At 44.0% G+C, this 15,057-nt stretch overlaps 1 protein-coding gene across 6 annotated transcripts in view; it reads right to left on the bottom strand.

Moving 5' to 3' along the window:
* PPP1R12B (protein phosphatase 1 regulatory subunit 12B) overlaps nt 1-13,341 on the bottom strand; it is a 202,105-nt gene extending 188,764 nt beyond the window's left edge. For 2 of the 6 annotated variants that reach the window (XM_084796175.1, XM_084796176.1), the window contains exon 1: nt 12,867-13,341. In XM_084796175.1, coding sequence (XP_084652301.1) covers nt 12,867-13,157 — 291 coding nt within the window. In that variant the 5' untranslated portion in view covers nt 13,158-13,341. The remainder of the gene's footprint in view (nt 1-12,866) is intronic. The other 4 variants (XM_084796179.1, XM_084796173.1, XM_084796180.1 and 1 more) reach the window with 4 other exon arrangements.
* Between the last annotated feature and the right edge of the window lie 1,716 nt (nt 13,342-15,057).

The raw sequence follows: 15,057 nt of genomic DNA, 5'->3' as shown, positions 1-15,057 counted from the left end.
ATTGGGATTTAGGAATAGGGGACTTCTTTAGGAACATGTCTTTGTGGTATACTTATCCTGTTGTCATTGGTTGGTTTATTCAAGTGTGGCGAGGCTACATGCGTAGCACTCATGTCTCAGCCTGCCAACCAGGATGTCAGTTACCCCATACATTTCTCTCTCTACCAAGCAGGATGTCGTTACCCAGGGAGGTCTTGGGAATGTAAACCTTACTTAGCCCCTATTTAAATTGAAAGTTTTATTCAAAATGGCTTCAATTTGGTTCCTCCTTATACCCCAAGTGTGTCTGGTGCCTGGAAAGGTCAGAAGAGGATATCAGATCCTCTGGAACCAGAGTTACAGATGTTTATGGGCTGCCATATAGGTGACGGAAATCTTACTGAGGTTTTCTGCAAGAGCAGCCAGTGCTCTTAAGCACTGAGCCAACTTTCTAGCACTTGGGTTCTTTCTTAAAGGACATCAAAAGCATAGGAATGGTCTGGAGTGATGGCTCAGTGGGTAAGAGCAAAGCCAGGTGTCCCATGAACGCCTTTAAGTCCAGCTCTGGCGGGAGGATCTTCCTAAAACTCTGTCCTTGGGGGAGAGACATAGCCAAGGTCTACCCCTCCTCCTAAGGCCTGATTCCACCAGAGTTCACGCTGCAGAACAATGAGTTCATTAGGCCTCCTTACAGAGCATGGGTAAGGAGTTACTTACGGGAGTGAGGGGGCTTCTTCCTGAAGAGGCAACACCAGAAAGTCTTTACCCAGCAGGGATGATGGCTTTCCCATAGCCGTGCAGATGAGACGGGAACACACCCCGACCCTCCGCAGCCTATATACTCTAGCCCCTCCCAGAGGCCGTGTGCAATCAGGGCAGAGCTGCTTGAGGCAGGTGGTGTGAAGCACCTGAGCTGAATGCTCAGGTGAGGGGCTAGTGAAGGCTCGCTGCCCTTCTGTGAGGGGCCTAACAGGCAACAAGCCCAGCTGGGATGACCTTTCGTAAGACCCACAGCTGAATTTGCCAAGATGGCAGTTGTTTGGCCGAGAGATTGTCACGTACAAGAGGAGCCAACAACCTCTTCTGTACATGTGTATACATGTGCACACACATGTACATATACTTATAGACATGTATACACAAAGCATAGGTGTGAAAAGATATTAAATCTCATGAACAGTATCAGAATTTAAAACTTTAGAGAAAAGTTTTAAAAGATATCACAGCTAATGGATGCTAACATCTAACTGGAAAACTCAAGGTTTAACCAACAAGGTGACTCAGGCATGGAATGCCTGCAGTATGCAGAAGTCTGAGGCAAAAGGATTGACTCTAGTTCGAGGCCAGCCTGGTCTATTTGGTGAGTTTCAGGCCAGCCAGCGCTGCACAGTGAGAGCTTGCTAAAGCAAAAACAAACAAAGCCCTGACAAACTGACTGCCAGCATAGTTCAGGCCGAACTTCCTCTCTCATCCTCCTCAAGAGCTGGAGTTTACAGACACGGGCCAGCAGCCAACTCATTATTAGAAACACCCTTACTAATACAATTACAAACTGCTGATTAGAAACCATAGTGAAGGAAGGTTTATTCAGAACATCAACAAAAACAACAGCCCAGAAATCTGAATTGTATCTTGTTCTGTTTTTATTTATATTTGCATGGGAAGGTGCAGATAAGAGCACACATGAAGAGGTCAGAGGACAATTTGTGAGAGTGTGTTCTTTCCATCCAAAGCTGAGGCACACCTTTACCTGCTGAGCCATCTCACCAGCCCTGATACTTGTTTTATAAAAAGCATTTCTAGTCTGAAGAGTTGGCTCAGCAGTTAAGAGCACTGACTGCTCTTCCAGAAGGCCTGGGTTCACTTCCCAGCACCACTCACAACATGGTGGTTCCTAACTGTTTGTATCTCTAGCTTCATGGGATCCATCACCCTCATCTGGCCTCCAAAGGCATCAGACACCCATAGTGTGCAGATATATACATTTAGAAGAAATTCCCATAAACGTACTTTTTAATTACCTGAAAGAATTTAATTAATGATCATTTATGCCGGTTTGGTGGTACAGACCTGTAACCTCAGGTACATGGGAGGCCAAGAGAGTAAGATTGGAAGTTTGGAAGTTCTAGCCCTACATAGGCAGGCTACAGAGTGATTTCAAGACAAGCCTGGGCAACTTAGCAGGATTCTGTCTCAAAACGTAAAAAGTAAAAAAACCTAAAAATTTAAAAAAAAAAAAAAAGAGCCAGACATGGTGGCACATGCCTTTAATCCCAGCCTGGTCTACAAAGTGAGTTCTAGGAACACAGGGCTACACAGAGGTACCCTGTCTCAGAGAAAGAAATAGAAGGGGGCAATGGATATAGCACAGTGATAAAATGTCCTAACATGCAAGAGGCCTAAATTCAATCTCCATGCATGGAGGGTTGGGAAGAATCAAAGACCATTCAGAGCTGGGACGGCAGAATTCCAATACAGGTCTGAGCAGGAGGACCAAGAGTTCAAGGCCAGCCTGAGCCACATAACAAACCCTTGTTTCAGAGAAGAAAGAGATCGGCTGGGCATGATGGTGCATACCTTTTTTTGGTTTTGATTTGGTTTTTGGTTTTTTGAGATAGGGTTTCTCTGCGTAGCCTTGGCTGTCCTGGTCTTGCTTTGTAGACCAAGCTGGCCTTGAACTCACAGAGATCCACCGGCCTCTGCCTTCCCGAGTGCTAGGGTTACAGGCATGTGCCACAGCGATGATGTGCCACAGCACACGTGGAATCCCAGCACTCAGGAGGCAGAAGCAGTAAGGTCTCTACATAGTAAGATCCTGTCTCAAAAAGGAAAGAAAAGAACAGACTTTTAATAATTTAAATACAGGAGCACATTATAGAGGCAATACAGGAAAATATTACAAAAAGGAACCCTTACTATAATAATTTACAGACTATATAGAAAGATGAAATTCATTGTTTGTCCCATTTTACCCTATTTAAAAGCCTTCAGCCAGCGGCAGGGATGTGTGCCCATTGCCCAGGTCACTCAGGAAGCTGAGGTGGGTGGATTTCCCGAGGCCAGGAATTCCAGTCAGTGCAATACAGAAAAACCAGGCTCAAGAACAAAACCCTTGAGCCTTGATGATCCTGACATGGAAAGACAGCAGCACAGATGGGGCTGAAGCAGGAAAGTCTCCATTCTTACTTGATAGCAGCTGTGCTTGTAATTCTGTTCTGTATCACTATCTGCTGGGCACTCACACTCCCCAGCTCCTTAACACACACTGATAAGGCTACAGGAACTCTCTAGCAGGTGAGCTGAACCTCAATAGCGGGTCTGCGGCTTGGCTGTCCCCCACAACCGCTGTCCATCACCCGGGGTGAGTTAAAATGAGCCATTCTTCCGCCCTCGCTTTTTATGTTACTTACTGTCGAGGGTAGCGGTCTCAGTGTGGGGAAGAAAACTGACATGAAACAACTCTTGAAACTGAAGCTTTGTCCACAGGACCCAAACACAGTCTGTCAATCTGTCTGAGCATATTAAAGCCCCATCTCATACTTATGCCACCCCCTTTTTTTTAATCTTAAAGGTTGCCAAGAAGGCAAAATTTTTCAAAAGAAAAAAAAACAAAACAAACGTAAATTGTGTCACATGAAATGACTGCATGTAAATACAGCATAGCTCATAAACCAAACATCTCACTGTGAAATCCATTCCGTTAGGAAAGCAGTTTTTTCCTTAACCTCAAAGAGAGCAAGAAGCCAGCCAAACCAATCTCCATATGAATGCGCCAAATGTCCAAATGTCAGCTCCGTTTCCTGAGACAAGCCCATCATCTGCCCACACTTGGCCTGGATGCCTCCCGCCTTCTCCTTTGTGAGGCAGTGCCTGTGCAGAAAATCTTTCACGCAGCCAAAGTACCCTGTATATCTGTTCTCCAAACTGGGGGAGTGGTTGTTTTAAGACTTTCAAGTTTCGGGGCTGGAGAAACGGCTCAGCAGTTATGAGCACTGACTACTCCTCCAGAGGTCCTGAGTTCAATTCCCAGCAACTACATGGCGACTCACAACCATTTATGAGACCTGATGTGTACTATATACATAATAAATAAATCTTTAAAAAAAAAAAAAAAAAAAAAAAAAAGACTTTCAAGTTTCTTTCACAATGGACCATGGACTACTGGCTGTCCTGAGGCCAAGAAATCTTTTTTTTTTAATATTTATTTATTTATTTATAAATATATTTAATATTTATTTATTTTAATATTTATTTATTTTTTATATTTAATTATTTATTATTTTAGTATTTATTTATTTTAATATTTATTTATTTAATATTTATTTATTTATTTAGTGTTTTGTTTGCATGAATATCTATATAATATGTGCAAGGCTGGTGGCCAGAAGAGGGTGTTGAACCCCCTGGAAGTGGAGTTACAGACTTGGTTGTGAGCCTCCATGTGGGTGCTGGGACTCTTAACCTACGGTCCTCTGGGAGAATAGCCAGTGCTCTCAAGGCTGAGCCCTCTCTCCAGTCCCAACAGAACAGACTGAACACAGCTTGGTGGTAGAGCACTTGCAAAGCATACATCAGGCCTGGAGAGGAGAGCAGTGAACAAAAAACAGGTATGAAAATACAGCAGAGACTGCTGGGCGTGGTGGCGCATGCCTTTAATCTCCGCACTCAGGAGGCAGAAACAACTGGCTTTGTGAGTTCGAGGCCAGCCTGGTCTACAGAGAGTGTTCCAGGACAGCCAGGGCTACACAGAGAAACCCTGTTTCAGGAGAAAAAAAAATGCATCAGAGAAACTTTACTTTTGGACATCACATCCATCAAGTCTGGGGGGGGGGGCGGGGATACTTAAAATACAAAAATAGAATGGTCTAATGAATCTCAAATGATTAATTCATGACTAATCTTGTTTCCTGTGTCAGCCCCTCAACCCTACCTCAAGATAGATATTCTATATCCGATTACAGACAGCATATCATCCCATTTGCAAGTATTTCAATTCGCAAATTACAAGTATCTCTAAGAAATAGACATTTATGTAAAAGCAATCACAATTTCAATAGTTTATACAAATATCAAATTCTCTCTCTCTCTCTCTCTCTCTCTCTCTCTCTCTCTCTCTCCCTCTCTCTTTTGAAAGAGAGTTTAACATAGGACAAAGAGGAATGAGTATGGGCACCTTAAAAGAGTCTCTTCCGTAAAGCCATAAAAAACGCTCAGTAGTGTTTAAGTTTCTCTGTTCTCTGATTTTTAAAGAAAGTTTAGTAGAATCAGCTAGGCGGTGGCAGAGCACACCTTTAGTCCCAGCATTCTGGAGATAGAAGCAGGCCGACCTACCCAGGAGCCCTGTCTCAAAACAGAACAAAACAAAACAAAATCAACAGTGTATTAGAATCATGCTTCAAGCAAGACTTGCATCTGTTGGTTTGTATCTCAAGACCCTTGTGGTCCATGATTTCTCTAGAGAGGAAAGATGAATTGTGAGGGTGGTGACAGCGTTCTTTACCTTCATTATGGTGAAATTATACACCTGTATCAGAACTCATGGAATTCTCAATCAAAAGGTGAATGCTACAAACTATAAAATCTGAGCCAGGCCGTGGTGGCGCATGCCTTTAATCCCAGCACTCGGGAGGCAGAGGCAGAGGCAGAGGCAGGCGGATCGCTGTGGGTCTGAGGCCAGCCTGGTCTACAAAGTCTAGGACAGCCAAGGCTACACAGAGAAACCTTGTCTCAAAAAACCAAACCAAACCAAACAAACAAAAAAAAAAAGAAAGAAAACAAAACAAAAAACCATAAAATCTGTCTTGGGCCAGGCAAGGTGGAACATACCTATAATCCTAGAACTCGAGAGACTGAGTTAGGAGGACAAGTTCAAGGTCAGCCTAGGCTATCACACAGTGAAACTCTGCAAATGTTGATAGCAACTTGGAAATAACCAGAATGAATGAATGAATGTCTGTCTGTCTGTCTGTCTGTCTCTCTCTCTCTCTCACATACACACACACACACACACACACACACACACACTTTTAAAAATATTTTAAAATGGCTGGCCAGATAGCTCAACTAGTAATGGCATTTGCTACCTGATCACTCCCTGAAAAGAATATGGTAGAGGGAGAGAAACAACTTCCAGAAGCTGTCCTCTGACCTCCAAGTGAACGTACACACACACACACACACACACACACACACACACACACACACCACACACACACCACACACACACACACCACACACACACACACCACACACACACACACAACCACACACACACACACACACACACACACACACACACACACACCCCAGGGGGGCAACGAGGGAGAGGGGAGAAGAGAGAGAAAGGAAGGGAGGGAAAGGAGGGGGATGGGCGGGATGGGAGAGGATATGAATAAAAAGAACAAAGACATTCGGCCAGGGAACGAATACAATTAAGAGGGAATTGCATGTGCACTTCAAAACAGAAGGAAAAAAATGCAGTGTTCAAATCTTACTGGGGTGTATGTATTCAGGCATGGAAACTTGGGACTAACACAGGGCAAGGGGCCAGGTGCCCAACATAGCCTGATGCATCATATTAAACAGTGTGACGGGGTGTGCTATTGAAATGATACGGACGCTGACGGTTCTACAAACACAGTCCTGAAGGAGCCAACAGGATTTTCCAAATCCCATACTGCCATGCGTCATGCGTCAGACACTAAGCAATTAAGTCAATCCTTGGGGTAAGGCGTAAGTAAGTCACTTCACAGAACAGACCGTGAGAGGAACGCATCAGGAACTGGAATGAAAGATGAGCGACTGAAAGACAGGTCTTACTCTTACATATAAATTAGCACATGAACACACATTCATCTCCGCCTTCTTCCATCGCCCACTGAACCACACCCTGTCCTCCCTTCCTCCTCTCACTTACCCCACTCTTCACTTCTCTTTCAGAGCAAAATGTGATTGTAACTTCTCTAAAGTTACACGGTCACCTGGAGCAGTTCTCCAATGACAGGGGTAGCCAGGCATGGGAGCACATGCTTGAAACGCCAGCACGCGGGAGGCAGAGGCAAGAGGATTCCATGTTTGAGGTGTCATGGGCTACATAGTGACACCTGTCTCAAAAAAGATGGCAGAGGCTACACAAGCTGAATTTGAGTCTGGAATGTGTACGGCTACAAACCTCTACACGGACCTAAACCACACAAGCCCATAACTGTGAGGATAGCAAGACAGGTGGCATTTACCCTCAGCAAATCAAGAAGCTGGATGAGAACACATACATTTCTTGTTGAGTATATATAAATAAAATGGAGGAGCCTTTGTGGCGAAACAAGGGCTTCCAAGGATCACAGCATCAGATCAGCACCTTCTTCACTGAGGCCTCTAGGTCACTGACTGCAGCATACCAAACTTTACTTTATTCAACAAAATACGTTCAGTCTCCTTTATCCTACTACAGAGATACTTGGATAGCCATGTTTACTGCTACCCCATTCACAATAGCAAAGAAATGGAACCAGCCTAGATGCCCAACAACAGGTGAACAGATAATAAAATATGGTAAAGTGCCTGCTAGATAGCTCAGCAGGCTAGGTAAGGTCCCTGCCACCAAGCCTAATGACCTGAGTTCAATCCCCAGGACCTACGTGCTGGAAGGAAAAGAACCAACTCCCAAAGATGTCCTCTAACTACTACATGGGTACTATGACACACAAACACACACACACACACACACACACACACACACACACACACACACTCACACACACAAAGTAATAAAGAAGGTTTAAATGTGATAACTATAGAACGGTTTGAATGAAGATGGCCCTTATGGGCTCATATATTTGAATGTTTACTCCCTTGTTGGTGGACATATGTAGGAAGGATTAGGAGGTGTGGCCTTGTTGGAGAAGGTGTGTCACTGGGGGTGCTTTGAGGCTTCAAAAAGCCCAGGGCAGGCTCATCTGTCTGTCTCTGTCTCTCTTTCCCTCCATCCTTCTTTCTCTCCTCCTCCTTCCCCACCCCCAACTCCACCTCCTGCCTGTAGATGAGGATGTAAGCTCTCACTACTGCTCCAGTGCCACGCCGGCCTGCCTGTCACCACATTCCCTGACACGAGGGTCATGAACTAAGCCCCTGAAAGTATAAGCAAGCCCCAAACTAAATGCTCTCATCAATAAGTTGCTTTGGTCTTGGAGTTTCTTTACAGCAATAGAACAGAGATGAAGACAATATACAATAGAATTTTACTCAGCTATAAAGAAAAATGTATAGGAAATTTATAGGAAAAATGGAATGAGCTGAAAACTGTATTAAGTAAAGTGAACCAAACTCAAAAAGGAAACCACCACATGCCCTCTCTCATGTACATATGGGTATGAACAAGGGTAAAGGCTCAAAAGCCCTGGAAAGGAGTACAAGAGGGTGAAAGAGGTGCCAAGGAAGGGGAGGTGTTCAAAAAGACACCTGTGATGTGAAATCAGAAGAGGAGGAGTTCAAGAGGGGTCTGGGGAGGGAAGGAGGGCAGAGAGAGAATGGGAATGGAGAATCAACCAAAACATGCTTTGTTGTAAAATGCCATTATGAATTTTTTAAGTCAAAAAGAACATCATACCTAATACTTTGTATGCTGATTTAAAGAATAAAGTTTAGGGCTGGAGAGACGGCTCAGTGGTTAAAAGCACTTGATGCTCTTTCAGAGGATCTAAGTTTAGTTCCTAGTACCCACATCAAACATCTTATAACCATCAGTAATTCCAGTTCCAGGGGATCTGATGCCCTCTTCTGACGTCTATGGGAATTGCACATGTGTGGTGTACATCAGTAACTCCAGATCCAGGGAACCCGATGTCCTCTTCTGACCTCAGTGGGAATTGCATATGTGTGGTGTGTAGATGTACAACAGGGTGAAACATAAAAGATAAATATAAAAATAACTTTAATTTTTAATATTTTACTTTATATGGATAAGTATTTTTTTCTGCATGTATGTCTGCGCATCACATACATGCCTGGTACACAGAAGCCAGAGGAGGATGGCAGACCCCCCGGAACAGAAATCATAGCCAGTTTTGTGCTCCCATGTGAATGCTGGGAATCAAACCTGAATCCTCTAGAAAAGCAACCAGTGCTCTTGACTGCTGAGCCATCTCTGCAGACTCCCAAAGTAAACCTTTTTGGTTTGGTTTGGTTTTTGTTATGTGTTTTTTGTTTGTTTGTTTGTTTTGTTTTCAAGACAGGGTTTCTCTGTGTAGCCTTGGCTGTCCTGGACTCACTTTGTAGACCAGGCTGGCCTTGAACTTACATCGATCCACCCGCCTCTGCCTCCGTGAGTGCTGGAATTACAGGCATGCACCACTGCACCTGGCTCCAAAAATAAATCTTTAAAAAAAAAATGTTTTAGCTAAGCAGTGCAGTGGTGGCTCATGCTTTTAATCTCAGCACCTGGGACACAGAGGCAGGCAGATCTTTGGGTTCAAGGCCAGCCTGGTCTACAGAGTGAGTTCTAAAATAGCCAGGGCTACACAGAGAAACCCTATCTTGAAAAACAAAACAAAAATTTAATTAAGAAAAAATATATAGATCTGGCTAGTCTATCTCAGTTTCCAAACTTCTGTCAGAGTTGGTCTAGCCTTTGAGCTAGCTAACAGTCTATTTTAAGTATTATTAACAGTCTCCTAGAATTTGTTGTCTTTGATTTGAGTCCCTGCAATCTCAGCAGGGGCACCAGAAAAGGTCTCTATGTCAAAAATAGTACCGAGGTACTATGACCTATAATACAAATTATCTACTGTGACCTTGTAAAAAAAGAGGAAATCTGTCCCAAACATCATATAGGAACTTCTTCTAGCACGCCAAGATGATAATCTATAGCTGTTCCAGTGGCCGTGGCCAAGGAAAAAGCAGCAACTGTCCAGACAGTGCTTGCCATGTGACTGTAACTGATGACTCTAACCAATCTTCATTCACTTGAACAGTGCCGTGGTGGTAACGTGGGTTGCGTGGTGACTAGTAGCTCCAGGCCTACGGCTGGGAAACTTTCCTGTACCTTAAGAGCCCTTCAGATCATGGAGAGGCACGCTGTAACTCTGCCAACTGGCTGCCAGGAGTTCTTAAGCCAACTGAAGGGTCCTTGTTTCGGTTCAAAGTGATGGTTCTCCATCAGAGCAGGCAAGATGAAGCAGCTCACCTCTGTAATCTCAGCTTGGGGGACTCACACAGCAGTACTGCCATCCTCTCAAAGCCATGATCTCAAAGCCATCATCTCAAAGGCTACAATGGTGACTTTGGTGCTAGCCTAAATTAAGAAAGGGTGTGAGACCCTTTCTCAAAGGGGGAAAAAACATACAAAACAGAAAGTTGTTTAACTTGACATCAAATCTTTGAGAAGTTAATCTTTAACTGAATTTGTCTAGAACTTGAGTGCGCATATTTAATTTGACAGCCAAGCCTATAAAAGTGAAATAAATTTTCTATTACGTTTGCAGATGAGAAAGAAGCATTCTGCAGCTAGCATCCTCGCCTCTCCTACTTGCAGAGGTCCCTGAATGGAGAGAGTGCAGCAACTGAGAGACAGCGCCCTTCACAATCGAGGGTGTGAGTGAAGAGCAGAGAGGCCCACCGCAGCCTCCTGATAAAGTCAGAAAGACAGAGGCCTGAGGCTCTACCAGGAGTGAGAGAGGCCGACTGAGAGGGGCGGCTCTAGCATGAGTGACTTCTCAGAGTAACACTGAAATGTATGGGGAGGACTAAACTTAGCTTGCAGACTCACTTGTAAAAGGAACAAGGCTCAGCTGGAAAACATGCTTGCTGAGCAGGCCTGCCAACTGAGTTCCAGCTCCAGACTCACAGCCGAAGGAAAAAACTGCCTCCCTTTAAGTTGTCCTTTTCAACTCCACATATACATGACGACACATGCACAGATGGACCAACACACATGCACACAAATACACACTAATCAAACTAAAAATAGCAAGGTTACTGAGTTCAACTAAGTAATAATAATAATATTATTAAAGTGGAGAATGATTGAGGAAGACACTGGCTGAGCTCTGCCCCTTACATATATGTGGATTTCACCCTTCCAAAGAGTTTAAAATTTTAATTTAAGTCTTTTTAGAAGTTGAATGTAGTTCTCTTAGTTTCTACCACATTTTACACATTGCCACATTACTCAGTGGGCTATAGGGCTTTGTGATTCAAATCTGAAAAGTCAATACCCAGGGATAACTCCCCTCCTTCCTAGCTTCTCACACACACAACTTTTTGTAGTTTCAATCTCCTCCTCTGTGACATGTGAGTCGTCACATTATTATTAACCATACCCACTGCAGAAGAACTCTACCAAGATTTACATAAGCGAACACACGTGAAGTCATTTTTAAACAGCAAAGTACTATATAAATACTGGCTGCTATATATAAATTTTCTTCCACATGAAGAGAGCAATAAGAACAATTTTAAACTGTTAGCTAAACATATTTAAAGAAGAGACTTAACATAAACTTGAATTATTATTTAAAAGTGGATGTGTGTGTGTGTGTGTGTTTGTGTGTGTGTGTGTGTGTGTGAGAGAGAGAGAGAGAGAGAGAGAGAGAGAGAGAGAGAGAGAGAGAGAGAGAGAAGCCCTGGCTGTCCTGGAATTCACTCTGTAGATGAGGTTGGCCTCGAACTCAGATATCAGCCTGCCTCTGTCTCCTAAGTACTGGGACTAAAGATGTGGGCCACCATGTCTGGCTAAAAGTGGATTCTTACGTGAACACATTCACTTTGCACATAGAGCAAAAGAAAAATAAAGAGGACTGGTGATGTCGCTCCGTCAGTAGAGCTCTTGACTGGCACGCACAAAGCCCTGGGCTGGATCCTCAGCACTGCCTTCCCAGCACTGGGCACGGAGAAGGATCAGAACTCCAAGGCCATCCTCAGCTACGTGGAGAATTCTAAGTCAGCCTGAACTACATGAGCTTCTGTGAGAAGAGGAAGAGGAAGAGGAAAAAGAGGAGGAGAAGGAAACAGAGGAGGAAGAAAGGATGAAGGAAGGAAGAGTGTGTGCACAGCTCTCAGCTCACCAAAATAACTGATTTACTTCAACTGAGGAGAGAAGGTGGGGTTATGACAGTGTACAGAGAATATTGTTGCATAAGTGAAAGAAATCAAGGTGTTATCATCAAGCAGATTACCTGAAATCCATATATATCGTCATTTTTTCAAATATTATCATTTCTACAGATAGATTAAGAAATAAAATTGAAAGTCTATTCCATAAGTACCAGACAGAAACAAGTCTGTCCCTGACATAAGTAGCACTGCTGCAGAGAAAATAAGGCACCCATAACAATGAGGTCAAGGGTGTTCTAAGGGTGGCCTGGAGAAGGCACAAATCACACATCAGCAAAACAAGTGTCGTTTCAAAAGAGCTGTTGGTCTTAATCCACTACGGGGACTTTTCTTTAACTGACCTAAGACATTACGATAACCAGGCCACACAAATCGAAAGTTGAATTTTCTGAAAAGGTATCAGACTAATAACACTAAGTGTATCCATGAGTGGCATGACGTAGAGGCACAAGACAGAAGTAAAGACGATTAATCTATAGAGAAAACACCAAGGACCAAATCATCAGTCACCATGACAACCAAAGTAGGTGGAGGGAAATACAAACACTGACCAGTCACCCAGGTGACACTAGTGCTTCAAGTAAAAGACCCTAACCTTGGGGGTCAGGAAAAGACTTAATGAGTGAAAGGAGGCGGGCAAGAATGTGAGATAACTGAAGTGGCATGGTCTTTGCAACAGGGCTCTGCGGTGACACTGATAATACTCTTGGTTAGACAGCTCGCAGGGTGACGACGGGCTTGCAGGTAAAAGACCCACAGGACCGAAAGAGAAGTCCTACCTGGTGCAGAGCTGTCAAGCCGTCCACGTTGACCGTGTTGATGTCCGCACCTCTTGCCAGAAGCTTTTTCACCTCGTCCGTGTCCCCGCTGGAGCAAGCAGCCAGAAAGACCGCACCATCCTCGAAGCGGACCCTGGGGCTCCCGCGTCTTGTCTGCAGCTGCCGCCCCGCGCCCTGTCGCTCCGCGGGCTCCTGCTCTGTCAGTGAGCCCCGCCAGCGCCGCAGCTGCTCAGCCCGCCGCGCTCGCGCCGACTCTGCCCGCTTCCCTCCCAGGTGTTCCAGCTCCGCCATGGCTCGAGGCTCCGCAGCTGCTGCCAAAACTATCACCACCAGACTGCTGGTAGCCTTGGGTGGCCGCCGCCGCCTCCCTCGGAGGGCTTCAGCTGGGAAATGAAGGCGGAGGCCCCCGCGCCTCCATCTTTACTCCTCCCGCTACTGGCACCGCCCACACGCTCCTTTAACTTCAGCACGCAGGCGCTGCCCAAGCCCCGTGTCATCACGGGACTTGAAGTAAGAGACCTGCCCTGAGGGCACGCTGTGGCCCATGGGAACTACAGATCCCTGGATGCATTAGAAACCAGTCAAGGACAAGCTGCACTTTTTTCCACTGCTGGATCGAGCACCTTTGCCCAGAAGCTGCTACAGTCTCCCCCACCAGCGGCAACCTCTTTCCCTAGGCATTTTGGGAGTAGTAGTTTATTACTGTTGTGACCGCTAAGCTTAGTTCTCTATCACTTAACACTTGAAGAGTAAAACAGCAGCAGTAATTAGAAGATAGAACTAAACATAAAGTACCAGAAGGACTAGAATTCATGCCCTAGTTTTACATCTAGTTTTATTAACATGTTTTAGTTGCGAATTCACATGGAGAAAAGCATCTGTGCACATACAGCTTTACATAGTTTCAATATGACATTTATTCCAGGTCCAGAAAGATTCGTGACTAGTTGAAAATTTTTCATAAAAAAAAGTGAAAGTGACTAGATCATTCTAAAAACAAAAAAACAAAAAACCTTTATTATTTCCTAACATATGAACACTTGCCCATCCCCTTTTCCACTAGAATAAACAACTAGGCCAACCTAGGCGGCTCACACCTGTAATCTCAGCACCCAAAAGACTGACATGATTGCCAGGCATTCTAGAGCAGCCTGGACTATAGACTGAGCTCAGTCGTCCTGGGCTACCTAGTGAGACCATCTCAAATCTACCCCCCTCCAAAAAACAAAAACAGCAAACGAGGAGGAGGAATGAAAAAATGGAAGCCGACTTGTCCTCTCAGGCCTTGGGAGGTTCAGGCAGGAGTATAAGGAGTTCAAGGTCATCCTTTGCTGCATAGCACGTTCCAGGCCAGCCTAGACTATATATCCTGGACTTTTAATAAAACAAAAACTTAGTTGAGCAGTGGTTGCAAATACCGTTAATCTCAGCACTCAGAAGACAGAGGCAGGTGGGTATCTGTGAGTTCAAGACCAGCCTGGACTACAAAAAGAGGTCCAGGAAAGCCAAGGCTACACCAAGAAATCCTGCCTCAATTAAAAAAAACAAACAAAACTTTCTTAAATAATGAAAAATTTCATGGTAATTTGTCCACATAGAACTTCTTCTTGTTGATAATTAAAATTTGTCTAAAGTTCCCAAATAGAACTCTGCCTAAAGAGTCAAAGAGAATTTGGTATCAAAATAAGGTAGGAGCTGGGCATGGTGACAGAGGCACCTATAATCTTAGATCAAGAGTCTAAGGTCTTGCTACAGCCTAAGCTACAAAGGAAACTGGTCAGGCCGTAAACTGTCATTTTCTCATTTTGGAAGCTGCTAACGTGTACTTCCCTTTTACTCAGGTAGTTAAACTTATTCCTTCTCAAGTCTCTGATAGGATTAAAGACTAGATAGTTGATTTTAAAATTAAGCTTACTTTTTTAAAAATTAAAAAGATACTTTTAAGTCTAGATAGATACTTTTAGGTTAATGGATTTGAACTTTAATAGATGTTAATTTAGGCTAAAAACTTTAGATTTACAAAGATAAAATAGATAATATTTTCTACAAGGTTGCCAAATACATTTTGATTAAAAACTATGTGTATCAAAAGCTAAGTATAAAAATGTACTTCTTGCACACAGTAACTGACACATAACAGTGCAGTCTGGCTTTGTTCTCAGGGGCAGTCTGTATCTATAGTGAATGTACC

The sequence above is a fragment of the Acomys minous genome (assembly GCF_964271855.1).
Source record: "Acomys minous genome assembly, chromosome: 1".
Classification (NCBI taxonomy): Eukaryota; Metazoa; Chordata; class Mammalia; order Rodentia; family Muridae; genus Acomys; species Acomys minous.
The sequence above is the reverse complement of the archived record's forward strand: the minus strand, read 5'-3'. Positions and strand labels throughout refer to the sequence as shown.